The sequence below is a fragment of the Panulirus ornatus genome, chromosome 49, assembly GCF_036320965.1.
Source record: "Panulirus ornatus isolate Po-2019 chromosome 49, ASM3632096v1, whole genome shotgun sequence".
NCBI lineage: Eukaryota > Metazoa > Arthropoda > Malacostraca > Decapoda > Palinuridae > Panulirus > Panulirus ornatus.
The window spans coordinates 12256620-12275591 of NC_092272.1; the positions used below are offsets into that span (position 1 = coordinate 12256620).

Here is an 18972-nt window from a genome sequence, read left to right on the forward strand (position 1 = left end):
CTGATTCAGATAGGGATGAAAGTGGATTATGAAAAGTGAGTGATAACTGGGTAGTAGATAGGTAGGAGTTGGTAGGCATCCACCAACCAGGGAGGTATATTGCTACCTGCCTGGGTAATGGGAGGGCTAGTGACAGCTGTGTAATGAGCCAGCACTTCAGTGGCTGTCAAGTTGCATTTTTCTGACCCAGGTAGCTGTCTTTTCTTGCTGTTTCACCACATATTTATTGCTGGCATTGTGGCCACAAACATACAGTTCTCGTTGTCACACATAAAACTTAACAAATGTTAACTTACACAACTCGTTCTTTTTTGTAAAGCTAGATTTTTCATGTAGTGAGCACTAAGTGTTAGCCCTACCTTATGACAAAATGGTTGGAGAAATAGTTAGAAGTAGGTAGGAATATTGGACAGGAGCATTAGGTAGGAGTAGTAGGTAGGAATGTTAGGTGGAAGCATTAGGTAAAAGTAATTAGTTGGAACATAAGGTAAATGTTGTATGGTTGCGAGGCTTGGGCTATGGATAGAGTTGTGCGCAGGAGGGTGGATGTGCTGGAAATGGGATGTTTGAGGACAATGTGTGGTGTGAGGTGGTTTGATCGAGTAAGTAATGTAAGGGTAAGAGAGATGTGTGGAAATAAAAAGAGTGTGGTTGAGAGAGCAGAAGAGGGTGTTTTGAAATGGTTTGGGCACATGGAGAGAATGAGTGAGGAAAGATTGACCAAGAGGATATATGTGTCGGAGGTGGAGGGAACGAGGAGAAGTGGGAGACCAAATTGGAGGTGGAAAGATGGAGTGAAAAAGATTTTGTGTGATCGGGGCCTGAACATGCAGGAGGGTGAAAGGAGTGCAAGGAATAGAGTGAATTGGATCGAGGTGGTATATCGGGGTTGACGTGCTGTCAGCGGATTGAATCAGGGCATGTGAAGCGTCTGGGGTAAACCATGGAAAGTTGTGTGGGGCCTGGATGTGGAAAGAGAGCTGTGGTTTTCGGGCATTATTGCATGACAGCTAGAGACTGAGTGTGAACGAATGGGGCCTTTGTTGTCTTTTCCTAGTGCTACCTCGCACACATGAGGGGGGAGGGGGATGGTATTCCATGTGTGGCGAGGTGGCGATGGGAATGAATAAAGGCAGACAGTGTGAATTGTGTGCATGGGTATGTATGTATGTGTCTGTGTGTGTATATATATATGTACATTGAGATGTATAGGTATGTATATTTGCGTGTGTGGACGTGTATGTATATACATTGTGTATGGGGGTGGGTTAGGCCATTTCTTTTGTCTGTTTCCTTGCGCTACCTCGCAAACGCTGGAGACAGCGACAAAGCAAAATAGAAATAAAATAAAATAATAATATAAGGTAAACATATTAGGTAGAAGCAGTTGGTAGGAACATAATGTGTGAGCCTCTGGAAACACTGTGCATGAGTTGTTCTCTGCCAGTTGTCTGTTTAGGGCGAGGCACTAAAGACTAAAAAGTGATGCTGGAGTTTGCTAGTTATGGAGATTCCTTTTCCACGGCCACTCCTTTGTGGAAGTTCCTGAAGGAAACAGGCATCAGAGACATAGATAGATAAATGGATATGCAATAACTAGTGTTTATTCACCTGAAAAGGAGAGGACTAAGAAAGGGATGGTAGTATTTTGGTAGGAGTTGAGTGAGAGTGTCAGCAATTTTGATGCATAGGATTGGGTATTACTGATGGATGATTTCAGTGCAAGGGTGGGTAATGTGGCTGTTGATAGTATAATTAAAGTACATGGGATATTAGATAAGGTAATCAGAAATGGTGAACAACTTGTGGAGTTGTGGAATGAAAAAGGACTGGTGATTGGGAATACCTGGTTTGAAAAGAACATGCATAAGTATACATAAGTGAGTATGAAAGATAAGGGGGCATTATTGGATCACAGACTAATTGAAAGGCTTGCAAAGGTGAGCTTTGTGGATCTGAATGTGTCGAGAGCAGCAGCTGATGGGATTTCCAATCATTGCTCGAAGGAGGTGAAGGCAAAGGTTTGTAAACTCTCTAGGAAAAGAGGAAATGATATCGGTGGGAAGAGGTTTGTGAAATTGTGTGAAATTGGAAAAGAGGCTTGCAAGAAGAGATACCAAGAGGGCTTGAGTGTATAATGATAAAAGATGAGAGCCAATGAAGCTAGGGGAGTGGATGGGAAATAGGTGTTTAGTAAAGTGCTGCTTACATGTGCAAGGCATGTGGAAGATGATAGATGGATGGTTGAGAAAGGGTAATTAGTGGTGATAAGAAAATTAATTTGCTAGGAAAACAGAGAAGAGAGGTGGTTGGGTATTTTTTACTGAGAAGGAGTGCATGTGACTGGGAGATGCACAAGGAAAGTGGTAGGAGGTCAAGAGAAGGGTGCAGGGGCTGGTAAAGAGGTGCGGATGAGAGTTAGGGTAAGCAAATATCAGCAAAGTTCAGGGAGAGTTTGAAAATGTTTTAGTATGATGTTAGTACTTTGAGAAAACAAGAGAATAAATCAGAACATCTTTGAAGAGGGAAGATGAGGAAGTGATAACAGGCAGGAATGAAGTGAAGAGTTGTTAACTGTGTTTGATGAATGGATGGTAGATGTGGGATGTGTTCATGACTAGGAGAAATGCTAAGTATGAGAGTCATGGAAAGTGGTAAGTTGAAAAAGAAGGGGTATTGAAAGTATTGTATAAGATGAAGTGCAGCACAGTGTTTCAATTTCTAAAATAGGAAACAGAGAGGGAAACAGACAGGGAGTGCTCATCCTCCTTGAAGGCTCAGACTGGGATGTCTGAATGTATGTGGATGTAACCAAGATGAGAAGAGAGGAGAGATAGGTTGTATGTTGAAGAAAGAAACCTGGATGTACTGCTCTGATTAGAACAAAGATCAAGGATAAAGGGGAAGAATGATTTGGAAATGTCTTGGGAGTAAATTCATGGGTTGGTGACAGGACAAGAGCTAAGGAAGGACTAGCACTAATCCTGAGGCAGGAGTAGTTGAAGTGTGTAATAGAGTGGAAGAAGAAAAGTCTATATTGATGTAGGTAAAACTGAAACTGGATGGCATGTGATATTAGATTATTGGTGCTTATGCACCTAGCCATGAGAAGAAAGATCATGAGGCAAATGTTTTGGGGGCAGCTGAATGAGTGTGTCAGCAGTTTTGGTGTACAAGCCCAGTATTAGTGATGAAGTGGGGAGGAGAGGGAGTGGGCATTTTGAAGGATTGTTACATGTGTTTTATGGTAGAGTGACAGATGCAGGGTGATTTGGTCAGGGTGGTATGTGAAGTGAGAGAGTTATGGAGAGTGGTTTGGTGAAGAGATAAGAGGTAGTGAAATCTTTGTGGTAGACGAAATGCAACAAGGCTGGTGGAATGGATGGTATTGCAGTTGAATTTATTGAAAAAGGGATTGACTTTGTTATTGATTGGTTGGTAAGGGTTTTTAATGTATTTATGAATCATGGTAATGTGCCTGAGGATTGGTGGAATGCATGTATAGTGCCAGTGTATAAAGGCAAAGGAAGCAAAGGTGTGTTCAAACTACAGAGGTATATGTTTGTTGAGTATTACCTGGTGAGTTGTATGGAAGGGTATTGACTGAGAAGGTGAAGGTATGTACAGAACATCAGATTGGAGAGGCGCAATGTGGTTTTAGAAGTGGCAGAGAATGTGTGGATCAGGTGTTTGCTTTAAAGAATGTGCGCGAGAAATAGAAAAATATGTATTTGTATGTGACATTTATGGATCTGGTGAAAGCACATGACTGGGTTGATAGATATGTTTTGTGGAAGTAGTGAGAAGCTTTTATCAAGAGTGTAAGGCTTCTGTGAGAGTAGGAAGAGAGAAGAGTGAATGGTTGGTCTGCTGCAGGAGTGTGTGATGTCCCCATGATCATTCAGTTTGTTTATGGAAGGGGTGGTGAAGGAGGCAAATGCGAGTGTATTGGAGAGGGGGCGAATATTCAGTCAGTAGGGGATAAGAGGGACTGGAAAGTAATTCAGTTATTGTTTGCTGATGATACAGCACTGTTAGCAGATTTGAGTGAGAAACTTGAGAAGTTGGTGACTGCATTTTGAAGAGTGTGTGAAAGGAAAATGTTAAGAGTGAATGTGAATATAAGCAAATTATTAGGTTCAGGAGGGTTGAGGGACAGATTAGTTGGGATGTGAGTTTGAATGGAGAAAAATTGGAGGAAGTGCAAGTGTTTTAGATATCTGGGAGTGGACATGGCAGTGAGTGGAACCATGGAAGTTGAAGTGAGTCATAGGCGAATGTTCTGGGAGCACTGAAGAATGTGTGGAAAGAGAGAGCATTATCTGGGAGGGCAAAAATGAGTATGTTTGAAGGAATAGTAATTCCTAGAGTATCATGAGGATGTAAGGAGGCGGGTGGATGTGTTGGAAATGAAATGTTTGAGGACAGTATGTAGTGTTAGTGTTTGATTGAGTAAATAATGTAAGGGTAAGGGAGATGTGTGGTAATAGAAAGAGTATGGTTGAGAGGGCAGAAGAGAGCATGCTGAAATGGTTTGGACATATGCAGGGAATGAGTGAGGAAAGGTTGACAAAGAGGATATATATGTCAGAAATGAAGAGAACAAGGAGAACAGGGAGACAAATTGGTGATATAAGGATGGACTGAGAAAGATTTTGAGTGATCAGGGCCTGAACATGCAAGAGGGGGAATGACATGCATGGGATAGAGTGATTTGGAATGACTGAACCATGGCATGTGAAGCATTTAGGGTAAACCATTGAAAGGTGTGTGAGGCCTAGTTGTGGATAGGGATCTGTGGTTTTGGTGCAGTGACAGCTATAGAATGGATGTGAGCAGATGTGGCCAGTCTTTGTCTGTTCCTGGTGCTACCTCACTAATGTGGGAAACAGTAATCAAGAGTGAAAAACAGTAAATATTTGTATATGTTGGTAGCAGTTCTTGTACACATATTCTATCAAAATGACCAGACAACCAGTCTCCTTTCAGATTCCTTCTGAATTTCTGAAGTATTCCAACAGTTCCTTTTATATGAGTGGAGAGGCAAATCACATTTTTCAGTCCAAAAAGATGCAAACATATATTTACTTCAAATCAGGCAATTAAGAATTGACTAGCAACATTCTTTTTTCAATAGGTGGTGTGCTTATGTATGGTGCAATGCTGTTGTTTGAGGATGAGTTGATTCATGTTGTAAGTATCAGCTTTACTTCACTGATCCTAACGGAGCTGCTCATGGTGGGTCTTACGGTGCGGACGTGGCATCCTCTCATGATTGTTGCACAATTTCTCTCACTTGGCTTTTATGCCTTGTCTGTCATCTTCATGCATTACTTTGGTAAGTTTATGAGTCATCATCTTTACTGTGAGAAAATGTAGACTCCAAGTACAATAATACAAACTTTTCTGTAAGATATGGAACAAATAGGTAGTCTTGCCTTTTCACAAAACTCCATGATATCCATCTGGCTTTAATTGATTGATATGCAGTCTTCCACAAGCAAAAAGAAAGGCATATGCTGTGTCTCATCCATGTTTCTCACTTTACATAATTCTTATCAGATGCCCAAGTTTATATTCATGTCGGCCACACAGTCGCTCATTCAGACTTCCCACTTTACCCATGATCCTCCTATCCCTCACCTTTCTTTCATTTCACTCTTTTATGCCTTCAAGATCCCTCTCTTTATGTCCAAAACATCTCAGAATTTCATTCATCACTTTTGTAGCTACTCTCTTTGTTCCATACCTAATTCTGACATTGTATTTAATCTGATCTTTCTGATAAGCATTATGAAGTATGTATTCACCTATTGTACTGACATTCTGACACTACTGACCAGTGTTTCAATCTTTTGCCATATATTAAGCTAAACTGTACCCTCTGGAACTTCATCACATGTGAGAAATCTCATCTTTACCTCCATAGGCTATTAGCAGCTACCCTTTCCTTCCTCACCCAGTCAATTATGCTACTGTAAATTCCTTCATTATAAGAAGATCAATCCTTAGTTACTTGGAAATTTGAACACTTTCCATGTTGCTAGGACCCAAACAGATCTACTCTGTGAATTCCCTTTTTCAGTTTATCTCATACAGTTTTTCAGTTTCCTACATAGCAGTTTGCAGTTCCTCTGAGCTACTCACATTCCAAAATGTTTCCTTACTCATTTGTGCCTATGAATTCCTTCACAGTCTTTGAATGCATCATCTTATTTGATAAGTATTCAAACTTTTATGTAGACAGATCCTGTCAGCCTGTTCTTAGGCTCATAAATATAGGAAGTACACTGCCAATATTTTCTCTACAATATTTCCCGTCCGACCCAAATCACTCCATAACTAACCCCTAACCTCCAACTAGATTGATTATTTAGAATTGTGTGCCATGGCAACAACACAGGTAATTAGTAGCAGACTTTTTTTATATTAAGATATTTCTTTTCTTTCTTTAATACTATTCGCCATTTCCCGCATTAGCGAGGTAGCGCCAAGAACAGAGGACGGAGCCTTAGAGGGAATATCCTCACCTGACCCCCTTCTCTGTTCCTTCTTTTGGAAAATTAAAAAAAAACGAGAGGGAAGGATTTCCAGCCCCCCGCTCCCTTCCCTTTTAGACGCCTTCTACGACACGCAGGGAATACGTGGGAAGTATTCTTTCTCCCCTATCCCCAGGGATATATTAAGATATTATAATTGTAAAAAAGTAAGATATTTGAAAAAGGACTCGAAAAATTATTAGTACATTAGTTTTTTTGAAAAGTTAAGATGATAAAATCATCAAATATACAATCAAAAGTATTAAAATCAGATCTTTAGTAAAAAAAGATATTGATTTTCTTCAAGAAACCATTCAAATTTAGGATGTCATAATCTTTTTCTATAGTCTCTTGAGTGTAGAGAAAGGATAGAATTTTGTTTTAGGTACTCAAAATACCACATACGTTTTCACAATATGAACCATCGGTAATGGCACAGAGTAAAGGTTGATCTCCCACCATTAACTATCCATCAATCAGTCTTGTACGTCCAATATTCAGCCATGCTAGATTGATTGGCTATTTGGACTTGTATGCAGCTTCAACAGCAATGGTTAGGAGTGGAATTCATTTTTTTAAAGAATTAAAATATCCAAAATTGTAAGATTATTATTATTATATTATTATACTTTGTCGCTGTCTCCCACGTTTGCGAGGTAGCGCAAGGAAACAGACGAAAGAAATGGCCCAACCCCCCCCCCATACACATGTATATACATACGTCCACACACGCAAATATACATACCTACACAGCTTTCCATGGTTTACCCCAGACGCTTCACATGCCTTGATTCAATCCACTGACAGCACGTCAACCCCGGTATACCACATCGCTCCAATTCACTCTATTCTTTGCCCTCCTTTCACCCTCCTGCATGTTCAGGCCCCGATCACACAAAATCTTTTTCACTCCATCTTTCCACCTCCAATTTGGTCTCCCTCTTCTCCTTGTTCCCTCCACCTCCGACACATATATCCTCTTGGTCAATCTTTCCTCACTCATCCTCTCCATGTGCCCAAACCACTTCAAAACACCCTCTTCTGCTCTCTCAACCACGCTCTTTTTATTTCCACACATCTCTCTTACCCTTACGTTACCTCACTCGATCAAACCACCTCACACCACACATTGTCCTCAAACATCTCATTTCCAGCACATCCATCCTCCTGCGCACAACTCTATCCATAGTCCACGCCTCGCAACCATACAACATTGTTGGAACCACTATTCCTTCAAACATACCCATTTTTGCTTTCCGAGATAATGTTCTCGACTTCCACACATTCTTCAAGGCCCCCAGAATTTTCGCCCCCTCCCCCACCCTATGATCGACTTCCGCTTCCATGGTTCCATCCGCTACCAGATCCACTCCCAGATATCTAAAACACTTCACTTCCTCCAGTTTTTCTCCATTCAAACTCACCTCCCAATTGACTTGACCCTCAACCCTACTGTACCTAATAACCTTGCTCTTATTCACATTTACTCTTAACTTTCTTCTTCACACACTTTACCAAACTCAGTCACCAGCTTCTGCAGTTTCTCACATGAATCAGCCACCAGCGCTGTATCATCAGCGAACAACAACTGACTCACTTCCCAAGCTCTCTCATCCCCAACAGACTTCATACTTGCCCCTCTTTCCAAAACTCTTGCATTCACCTCCCTAACAACCCCATCCATAAACAAATTAAACAACCATGGAGACATCACACACCCCTGCCGCAAACCTACATTCACTGAGAACCAATCACTTTCCTCTCTTCCTACACGTACACATGCCTTACATCCTCGATAAAAACTTTTCACTGCTTCTAACAACATTCCTCCCACACCATATATTCTTAATACCTTCCACAGAGCATCTCTATCAACTCTATCATATGCCTTCTCCAGATCCATAAATGCTACATACAAATCCATTTGCTTTTCTAAGTATTTCTCACATACATTCTTCAAAGCAAACACCTGATCCACACATCCTCTACCACTTCTGAAACCACACTGCTCTTCCCCAATCTGCTGCTCTGTACATGCCTTCACCCTCTCAATCAATACCCTCCCATATAATTTACCAGGAATACTCAACAAACTTATACCTCTGTAATTTGAGCACTCACTCTTATCCCCTTTGCCTTTGTACAATGGCACTATGCACGCATTCCGCCAATCCTCAGGCACCTCACCATGAGCCATACATACATTAAATAACCTTACCAACCAGTCAACAATACAGTCACCCCCTTTTTTAATAAATTCCACTGCAATACCATCCAAACCTGCTGCCTTGCCGGCTTTCATCTTCCACAAAGCTTTTACTACCTCTTCTCTGTTTACCAAATCATTTTCCCTAACCCTCTCACTTTGCACACCACCTCGACCAAAACACCCTATATCTGCCACTCTATCATCATTATTTAATGTATGTATGACTCATGGTGAGGTGCCTGAGGATTGGCGGAATGCGTGCATAGTGCCATTGTACAAAGGCAAAGGGGATAAGAGTGAGTGCTCAAATTACAGAGGTATAAGTTTGTTGAGTATTCCTGGTAAATTATATGGGAGGGTATTGATTGAGAGGGTGAAGGCATGTACAGAGCAGCAGATTGGGGAAGAGCAGTGTGGTTTCAGAAGTGGTAGAGGATGTGTGGATCAGGTGTTTGCTTTGAAGAATGTATGTGAGAAATACTTAGAAAAGCAAATGGATTTGTATGTAGCATTTATGGATCTGGAGAAGGCATATGATAGAGTTGATAGAGATGCTCTGTGGAAGGTATTAAGAATATATGGTGTGGGAGGCAAGTTGTTAGAAGCAGTGAAAAGTTTTTATCGAGGATGTAAGGCATGTGTACGTGTAGGAAGAGAGGAAAGTGATTGGTTCTCAGTGAATGTAGGTTTGCGGCAGGGGTGTGTGATGTCTCCATGGTTGTTTAATTTGTTTATGGATGGGGTTGTTAGGGAGGTGAATGCAAGAGTTTTGGAAAGAGGGGCAAGTATGAAGTCCGTTGGGGATGAGAGAGCTTGGGAAGTGAGTCAGTTGTTGTTCGCTGATGATATAGCGCTGGCGGCTGATTCTTGTGAGAAACTGCAGAAGCTGGTGACTGAGTTTGGTAAAGTGTGTGAAAGAAGAAAGTTAAGAGTAAATGTGAATAAGAGCAAGGTTATTAGGTACAGTAGGGTTGAGGGTCAAGTCAATTGGGAGGTAAGTTTGAATGGAGAAAAACTGGAAGAAGTAAAGTGTTTTAGATATCTGGGAGAGGATCTGGCAGCGGATGGAACCATGGAAGCGGAAGTGGATCATAGGGTGGGGGAGGGGGCGAAAATCCTGGGAGCCTTGAAGAATGTGTGGAAGTCGAGAACATTATCTCGGAAAGCAAAAATGGGTATGTTTGAAGGAATAGTGGTTCCAACAATGTTGTATGGTTGCGAGGCATGGGCTGTGGATAGAGTTGTGCGCAGGAGGATGGATGTGCTGGAAATGAGATGTTTGAGGACAATGTGTGGTGTGAGGTGGTTTGATCGAGTAAGTAACGTAAGGGTAAGAGAGATGTGTGGAAATAAAAAGAGCGTGGTTGAGAGAGCAGAAGAGGGTGTTTTGAAATGGTTTGGGCACATGGAGAGGATGAGTGAGGAAAGATTGACCAAGAGGATATATGTGTCGGAGGTGGAGGGAACAAGGAGAAGTGGGAGACGAAATTGGAGGTGGAAAGATGGAGTGAAAAAGATTTTGTGTGATCAGGGGCCTGAACATGCAGGAGGGTGAAAGGAGGGCAAGGAATAGAGTGAATTGGATCGATGTGGTATACCGGGGTTGACGTGCTGTCAGTGGATTGAATCAAGGCATGTGAAGCGTCTGGGGTAAACCATGGAAAGCTGTGTAGGTATGTATATTTGCGTGTGTGGACGTATGTATATACATGTGTATGGGGGTGGGTTGGGCCATTTCTTTCGTCTGTTTCCTTGCGGTACCTCGCAAACGCGGGAGACAGCGACAAAGCAAGAAAAAAAAAATTACTATTATATTTTTATATTTATTGTACATAATCGCTGTTTCCTGTGTCAGCTAGGTAGCACCTGGAAACAGACAAAGAATGGCCCATCCACTAATATACACATATTTATACATTTACACCCACTTACACACACATACATACATATACATACACTTATGCAGACATTACATACATACACATGTACATATTCATACTTGCTTGCCTTCATTCATTCCTGTCACTACCCCGTCCCACAGGAAAACAGCATTGCTATCCCCTGCTTCATTGAGGTAGTGCCAGGAATACAGACAGAAAGGCCACATTCGTTCACACTCAGTCTCTAGCTGTCACCAACACTGCAGCTCCCTATCCACATCCCGGCCCCACAGACCTTTCCATGGTTTACCCCAGACACTTCACATGCCCTGGTTCAGTCCATTGACAGCATGTCTACCCTAGTATACCACATTGTTCCAATTCACTCTATTCCTTGCATGCCTCTCACCTTCCTGTATGTTCAGGCCCCAATCGCTCAGACTCTTTTTCACTCCATCCTACCTCCTCCAGTTTCGTCTCCTGCTTCTCCTTGTTCCCTTCACCTCTGACACATATATCCTCTTTGTCAATCTTTTCTCACTCATTCTCTCCATATGTCCAAACCATTTCAACACACCCTCTTCTGCTCTCTTAACCACACTTTTTATCTCCACAGATCTCTCTTACCCTTTCATTACTTATTTGATCAAACCACCTTATACCACATATTGTCCTCATACATTTCATTTCCAACACATCCAGCCCATGCCTCACAACCACATAACATTGTTGGAACTACTATTCCTTCAAACATACTCATTTTTGCACTCCGAGATAATGTTTTCTCCCTCCACACTTTCTTCATCACTCCAAGAACCTTCACCTCCTCCCTCACCTTGTCACTCATTTCCGCACAAGGTAGCACCAGGAAACAGAAGAAAGACCCATCCACTCATATACACACATATTTACATACATGCGCATACATGTACAATACATACATGTACATACACATACATATTCATATATATCCCTTTAAGGGAATTCCAATTAGGCATCAGAGATATAGATAGATAGATAGATTGATATACACTTTACACATTCATACTTGCTTGCCTTCATCCATTCTTGTCACCACTGTGCCCCACAGAAAACAGCATCGCTACCTTCTGCTTCAGAAAGGTGGCTCCAGGAATACAGACAAAAAAGGCCACATTCATCCACACTCAGTCTCTAGCTGTCATGTGTAATGCACCAAAACCACAGCTACCTATCCACATCTAGGCCCTACAGACCTTTCCATGGTTTACCTCAGATGTTTCATATGCCCTGCTTCAGTCCTTTGACAGCACATTGACCCCGGTATACAACATCGTTCCAGTTCACTCTATTCCTTGCATGCCCCTCACCCTCCTGTATGATCAAGCCCCGATCGATCAAAATCTTTTTCACTCCATCTTTCCACTTCCAGTTTGGTCTCTTGCTTCTCCATGTTCCCTCCACCTCTGACACATATATCCTCTTTGTCAATCTTTCCTCACTCATTCTCTCTATATGTCCAAAACACTTCAACACACCGTCTCCTGCTCTCTCAACTACTTTCTTTTTATTACCACACATCTCTCTTACCCTTTCATTACTTACTCGATCAAACCACCTCACACCACATATTGTCCTCAAACATTTCATTTACAACATATCCACCCTCCATACAACCCTATCAATAGCCCATGCCTCACAACCATATAAAATTGTAGGAACTATTATTCTTCTAAACATACCTATTTTTGCTCTCTGAGATAACATTCTCTCCTTCCACTAATTCTTCATCACTCCCAGAATCTTCGCCCCCTCTCTTACCCTGTTACTCACTTCCACTTTCATGGTTCCATTCACTGCTGAAACATTTCACTTCCTCCAGTTTTTCTCCATTCAAATTTACTTCCCAGTTAACTTGTCCCTCAGCCCTACTAAACATAATAACCTTTGGTAACTTTAATAACTTTTCATTGCTTCTAGCAGCTTACTTCCTGCACCATATACTCGTAGGACCTTCCACACTTCCACCCAATCATATGCCTTCTCCAGATTCATATATGCTACGTAAAAATCCATCTGTTCTTCTAACTATTTCTCACACATTCTTCAACGAGAAGAGAGGAGAAGGAAGAGAGAGTGAAAGCCTTGAATAGACAAGAGACCAGAAATGCTATGGAAGAGAAGAGAATTGCATGTAGTAGAGTATGGAAGAATTTTAGATGTGTTAAGCCAATGGAGGAAAGCAAAGAAAGAGTAGATGAAGATTCGGAAGAAAGTTGAGTGAAACATTCAGGGAAAATAAGAAATTGTACTTGAAGGAGGTGAAAAAGGAAAGAGATTGATTTAAGAGTGGAAATGTTAATGTGAGAAGTAAGGAAGGGGAGTCACTGAATCAAGAGGAAGATGAGAAAGGAAGCTAGAAAGAGTATTTTGAAGAACTGATGAATGTGGGAGGTGAGGCAACAGTTGTTATGTGCATGGGTATGGAGGATGGAAGGAGGGGGATACAAGTGCAAGGGCACATAACAAAAAGTGAGGTAAAATGGGCAATAATGAGGCTGAAGGTAGGGAAAGGCACCTGGAGTGGGTAGGATTATGGCTGAAATGCTGAAGTATGAAGGAGAAAGTGTGATATGTGATATAGCATGGAAACAGAAGGTTGTGCCTGAGGATTGGGTGAAAGCTATTACTATTTCTTTATTCAAAGGAAAAGGTTCTAAATATGTATGTATCAATTTTAGGGGAATAAGCCCACTGAGTACTCCAGGAAAAATGTATGAAAGAATGTTGATTGATAGAATGATGAAAGTGACTGAATGCAGAATAAGTGAGGAGCAAGGAGGGTTTTAGGAAAGGTATGGGATGTGTGGATCAGATTTTTGTGGTAAAGGTGACTGTGAAAAAGTATTTAGTGAAGGTTTAGAAGTTGTATGCATTTTTTATGGATCTGGAGAAAGCGTATGACAAAGTCAAGCGGAATGTTTTATGGGATGTGTTAAGGATATATAGGATAGGGGGACAACTGTTCGATGGTGTGGAAGCCTTCTATAGAGGAGTAAATGCATATATAAGAGTAGGTGGAGACTTAAGAGAAAAATGTTTCAGTTCACATACTGGCATAAGGCTGGGCTGTGATGTCACAGTGGCTTTTTGATAGACCTATGAATATAGTGATAAGAGAGATGAAAGCAAAACCAGGGAAAGGGAGTGCAGAGATGGAGTGTGGCAGTAAGGTATGGTGGCTAGTGGCAAGCCTGTGTGTGCATGATACTGTGTTGTTTTCTGAGAGTGGAGAGGAGATGCAGGAGGTTGTAATTGTGTTTGATGATGTGTGTAGGTATAGGCAATTGGAGGTAAATGCAAGTAAGAGTAAAGTAATGGTGTTTGAAAGGAAACAAATTGGAAGTATAAATTTTGCAAAACTGTATAAAGTTAAAGAAGAAATTGTACTAAACTTTTGGATATTGAGGGAGAAAGACTGGACAAAGTGAAAGAATTTAAGTATATAAGAAGTAAGTTTAGGGATAGGGAAGGAGAGATAAAGGAGAAAGCAGTACAGAATACAAGAGTCATTGGGTCCCCTGATACAATGAGGAAGGGTAGAGAGGATTGAGAGACAGCATAGTTCTTCCAAGCCTGACCTATGCAGCCAGAACATGGACGTGGAATGAGTCACAGAGGTCAAGAATTTAGGCTGTGGAAATAAGCTGTTTTAGAGGAGCATGTGGTATGACTAGATGGAGTGAAGAATGAAATGAAATATTGTATGAGAGAAGTGGTACAACTGGGATTGCATAGGAAATTAATTGTGGAGTGGTAGAGTAGGTGAAATTTAATACTTTGAGGTGGTTTGGGTATGTGAAAAGAGTGCAAGACTTGGAGTTCACAAGGAGAGTGTATGAATGTACATTTAAAGGGATTGGTGTGAGAGGATGGCCACGTCTGACATGGGGAAATAGAGTGGAAGAATACTGGAAGAAGTGAAGTTGCGTAAGAATGCATGGAATAGTGTATGCGAGGGAGGCATGTAAAGACAGGGAAAAGTGAAGACTCTTTTACCATGGCCACCTCTTAATGGAAGTTCCCGAAGGGAACTAGTTATAGATAGGCATATTAATAGATATTGTGCTTAGAATTTTTTTTCTTTTTGATAGCTCCTTATATACTCTCAGTGGGACTGTTTTATATGTATATCATAGTAATGAAATACATTTAGACAGCAACCCATATCATAGCTTCCCAAATTCAGAGACCACAGTCCAATTGAGGATGAATGGGTAGCCTCTTACCCAGCACACAAGCTATTTTCTTTTAGTAAGAGTACTTGCACTCTTGGCACCCTGTCATGCTCATGAAATGATGTTGAAATAGATAACTTTTATGTGGACTTAGACTGTTTGAGCTGAGGCTTTGTTTAGTTTGCCATGCTAGGACAAATGCCTTTTCGTACATGTCACTTGGAGAGCTCATGGTGAGATAGCACAGTCTGTTGGTGTTGATGATGATGTAACTAGTTTGTGTTTACGTTTGACTTCTCTTGCTAACTTTCCATATTTGTTGGTTAGTCGCAATAGGGACAGTTTAATAATTGTATGAAAAACTTTTTTTCAACACTGCATATTCCAGTTAAGGTTTAAGAGAGGTGTTGCCCATGGCCTAGGTATTTTGATATTTTTTAATAGGCAACATAAGCATGAACTTTGACTATCAAGTTCATTAATTACTGCTGTGTGAAACAGAACAGTAGCTTATACTTATGGTATTAGTTTTGGTAAACAAAGTAGTATGTCCTTTTCATGGAATTTTTATAATTTTTTTTTCCAGACTGGGACTTCATCAAATCCAAAGATTTCTTCTGGAAGGTAGTAGTCATCACATTAGTCTCTTGCCTTCCCCTGTACATCCTGAAGTTCCTGCGTCGAAAATTCACTCCACCCACTTATTCAAAACTGGAAGAACTTAATACCTTTGGGAGCACCAGCTTAACTCAGCAACATCCATGAATCCATGAGGCCTCCCATTGGTGTTCCAATTATTCTGCTGCCACCAGCATCATTTACTATGGTTTGTGAGATGGAGGTTACTTTGCAAAGTAGATGTTTTCCAGCTTGGGATATATTCTTATATGAATTTGTCAGATACTCGAGAAATTTTTTGGCTTCTTGATCATCAGGTTATAAGCTAATGGGACTTAAAAGCACAGGCTTTTTGTGGAGATGAAGTTGGGGAGATAAGGTAGTTTTTGAGGAAAACTGTCATAAGGTGTTTGAATTTAAATTGAAACAATATTGTTACTAATTGTAAATTTGATTGACACAGTGAAATGCAGTGAGTTTCAGCTGAAAATGAAAATATTTTCAGTTTATAGGTACAGTATTTGCCCATGGAGCAGGATTTCTTAGCCTGAGAACTGGGCTAAATATTTGTGAAAGTGGGTAACATTCGTATGATAAGTGAAGTAAACTTAATCATACTGAGGAGCTTTATATCAAAATGGTATTTTACAGTGCACTCTTAACCCATAATGCTTCATTCTTGACAATGAATATGAAAAATGGTTTTATTTTTATAGGTCTTTCTTATATTTGTGTGACACTCACAGTATTTACTGATGAGTTAGTTTGGAGTAAGTAGAGTGCATAGTTCAAAGTTAATCACATTTGTATTGACCATTACATGTTTAATAATAATTGTAATGACTATGACAGCCATAACCTCGATAAGTGATATTTTTACACCTCTCCCATTTGCATAGTCCCAGAATGTGCAGTTTCACTTATGCATATCCTGTATTTTGACACTAGTTTCAAGAAAAATTAGGTGAGTGTCACTCATGCATCATCAGTGCCTGCTAGGTAGAGTGGGAGATTGACCTGGGGCAGGAAAAGATGTTTTGGGGCCCTGTGGTATTTTTAATTCTAGGCTTTTAATTATTGCCAGCCTTAAAACCTTTAACCATCCCTTGATACATAGTATGTATCCTCTCAAAATATTCTAGTCAAATGTCCTTTTTTTCATGCTCTGACTGCCTCTTTTACATAATTTCTGCTCTTCACTGAGGCCTATAACCACAGAGTCAATATACCAAAATTCAAGAATAATTTTCAGTGAATTAGTATTGTCAAAGCCAAAGATACAGTTATTATAGCAAGAGCATATTCAAACAATAAACATTGAAATACAGCAACTTATGGATGACTTAAAAAGTCTGTTTTGTCTTGGAGTGTTCATTTTCTGAAGAGCTAATGAAATCTGATGTGTTTATAACATGGACATGATTAACCCAGTACAACAAGAAAATACATGGTATACATGATGAATGATACAAAGGAATATAGGCTTGATTTATTACCACATATTTTGTTGCATACAGTTATCAATATAATAAAGCACTTCAGTATATTTAGTTAGTTGTTCTTTGGGTTATTACTATTCACCTAGCTTTGTAAAGCAAATGAAACAGGATATGCACTGTCATATTGATTTTATATACTCTAGGCCCCTTGTGCCCAGGTCCTGGCCTCTCTGTTATGGTTCTCACACCAGCTAGATGCAAGGTAAAAAGTCAGTCTTTTATTTGTTTATTTTATTTATTGGGAAATGACACTCACATGTACAGTAAAGTACAATATGAAATAAAAGGAACATGCAACATAAATTATAGTACCTACTCTTTTTCATCTTTACAAATTTCATTAGTATTGATAATATATCTACCTGTATATTATACTGCTAGATTATTACTGCTAACATTAATACTACATTACTTTTGACTCGGGTAACTGTCTTTTTTTCTGCCTCGCTCACACCTTGATCACTGGCATTCTATCGACAGATATCACGTAACACTTGACAGCACTTGCATTTCTCATTCTTTTGAACTCCAGATTTTCCTTGCAGTAAGTGCTATGTGCTAGCCTTGTCTCTTAAAGAATGATAGGGGCAGTTGAGGGAAGGAGCATTAGGTAGTAGTAATAGCAGCTGGTAACATTAGGCAGAAACATTAGTTAGATGCATAGATAGTAGTATTTGGTAGGAGCCTCTGGAAATACTCTGATAGAGTTGCCCTCTGCCAGTTGCCTGTGAAGGATGAGGCACTAAAGGAAAAGCAGCACTGGAGTTCACCTGTTTTGGATACTCTTTTAACATGGCTACCCGCTTGAGGAAGTTCCCAGAGGATATGGGCATCAGAGATAGAATAGATAGACATAATTTATAGAGCGGCTGAAAAAGATTATGTACCACATATATGTTGTTCATTGTGAATTATATTTTGCATGTTAGATTGATTCCCAATAAATCAAGATAAACACAAAAAATCTAATTGAGAATTTTAACTTGAAATCAAATTTTGCTTCATTGAAACTTCAGCTTGAATTTTTTATCTAAAACAAGGGAATGCAATAACTACATATTGAGTATTAACTGATATATATTTTTTCTTTTTCCATACATATTTGCCATTACCCGCATTAGCAAGGGAGCATTAAGAATAGAGGACTAGCCATAGAGGGAAAATCCTCGGCCCCCCTTTATATATGTATATATATATGTTTTGGCTCTGAATGAAATGAAGCTCCAGGATAAAGGGGAAGAGTGGTTTGGGAATGTTTTGGGTGTAAAGTCAGGGGTTGGTGAGAGGACAAGAGCAAAGGAAGGAGTAGTACTACTGAAACAGGAGTTGTGGAAGTATGTGATAGAGTGTAAGAAAGTAAACTCTAGATTGATATGGGTAAAACTGGAAGTGAATGGAGAGAGATGGGTGATTATTGGTGCCTATGCACCTGGGCATGAGAAGAAAGATCATGAGAGGCAAGTGTTTTGGGAGTAGCTGAGTGAGTGTGTTAGCAGTTTTGATGCACGAGATTGGGCTATAGTGATGGGTGATTTGAATGCAAAGGTGAGTAATGTGGCAGTTGAGGGAATAATTGGTGTACATGGGATGTTCAGTGTTGTAAATGTAAATGGTGAAGAACTTGTAGATTTATGTGCTGAAAAAGGACTGGTGATCGGGAATACATGGTTTAAAAAGAGAGATATACATAATTATACATATGTAAGTAGGAGAGATGGCCAGAGAGCATTACTGGATTACATATTAATTGATAGGCTCATGAAAGAGAGACTTTTGGATGTTAATTTGCTGAGAGGTGCAACTGGAGGGACATCTGATCATTATCTTGTGGAGGCAAAGGTGAAGATTTGTAGAGGTTTTCAGAAAAGAAGAGAAAATGTTGGGGTGAAGAGAGTAGAGAGTAAGTGAGCTTGGGAAGGAGACTTATTTGAGGAAGTACCATGAAAGACTGAGTGCAAAATGGAAAAAGGTGAGAGCAAAGGAAGTAAGGGGAGTGGGGAAGGATTGGAT

The 18972-nt window shown here is 40.2% G+C and overlaps 1 protein-coding gene across 2 annotated transcripts in view; it reads left to right on the top strand.

Annotated features, from left to right (window-relative positions):
• LOC139764408 (probable phospholipid-transporting ATPase IIB) overlaps positions 1 to 18082 on the top strand; it is a 92457-nt gene extending 74375 nt beyond the window's left edge. Inside the window, exons 17-19 of one of the 2 annotated variants that reach the window (XR_011716369.1) lie at positions 5138 to 5338; positions 15432 to 15671; positions 17106 to 17244. Coding sequence is in view for 1 of the 2 variants with exons in the window: in XM_071690969.1 (XP_071547070.1) it covers positions 5138 to 5338; positions 15432 to 15610 (380 nt within the window). In the remaining variant the exon portion in view is untranslated. Of the gene's footprint in view, positions 1 to 5137; positions 5339 to 15431 lie in introns of both variants that reach the window. The other variant, XM_071690969.1, reaches the window with a different exon arrangement.
• The last annotated feature ends 890 nt before the right edge of the window (positions 18083 to 18972 follow it).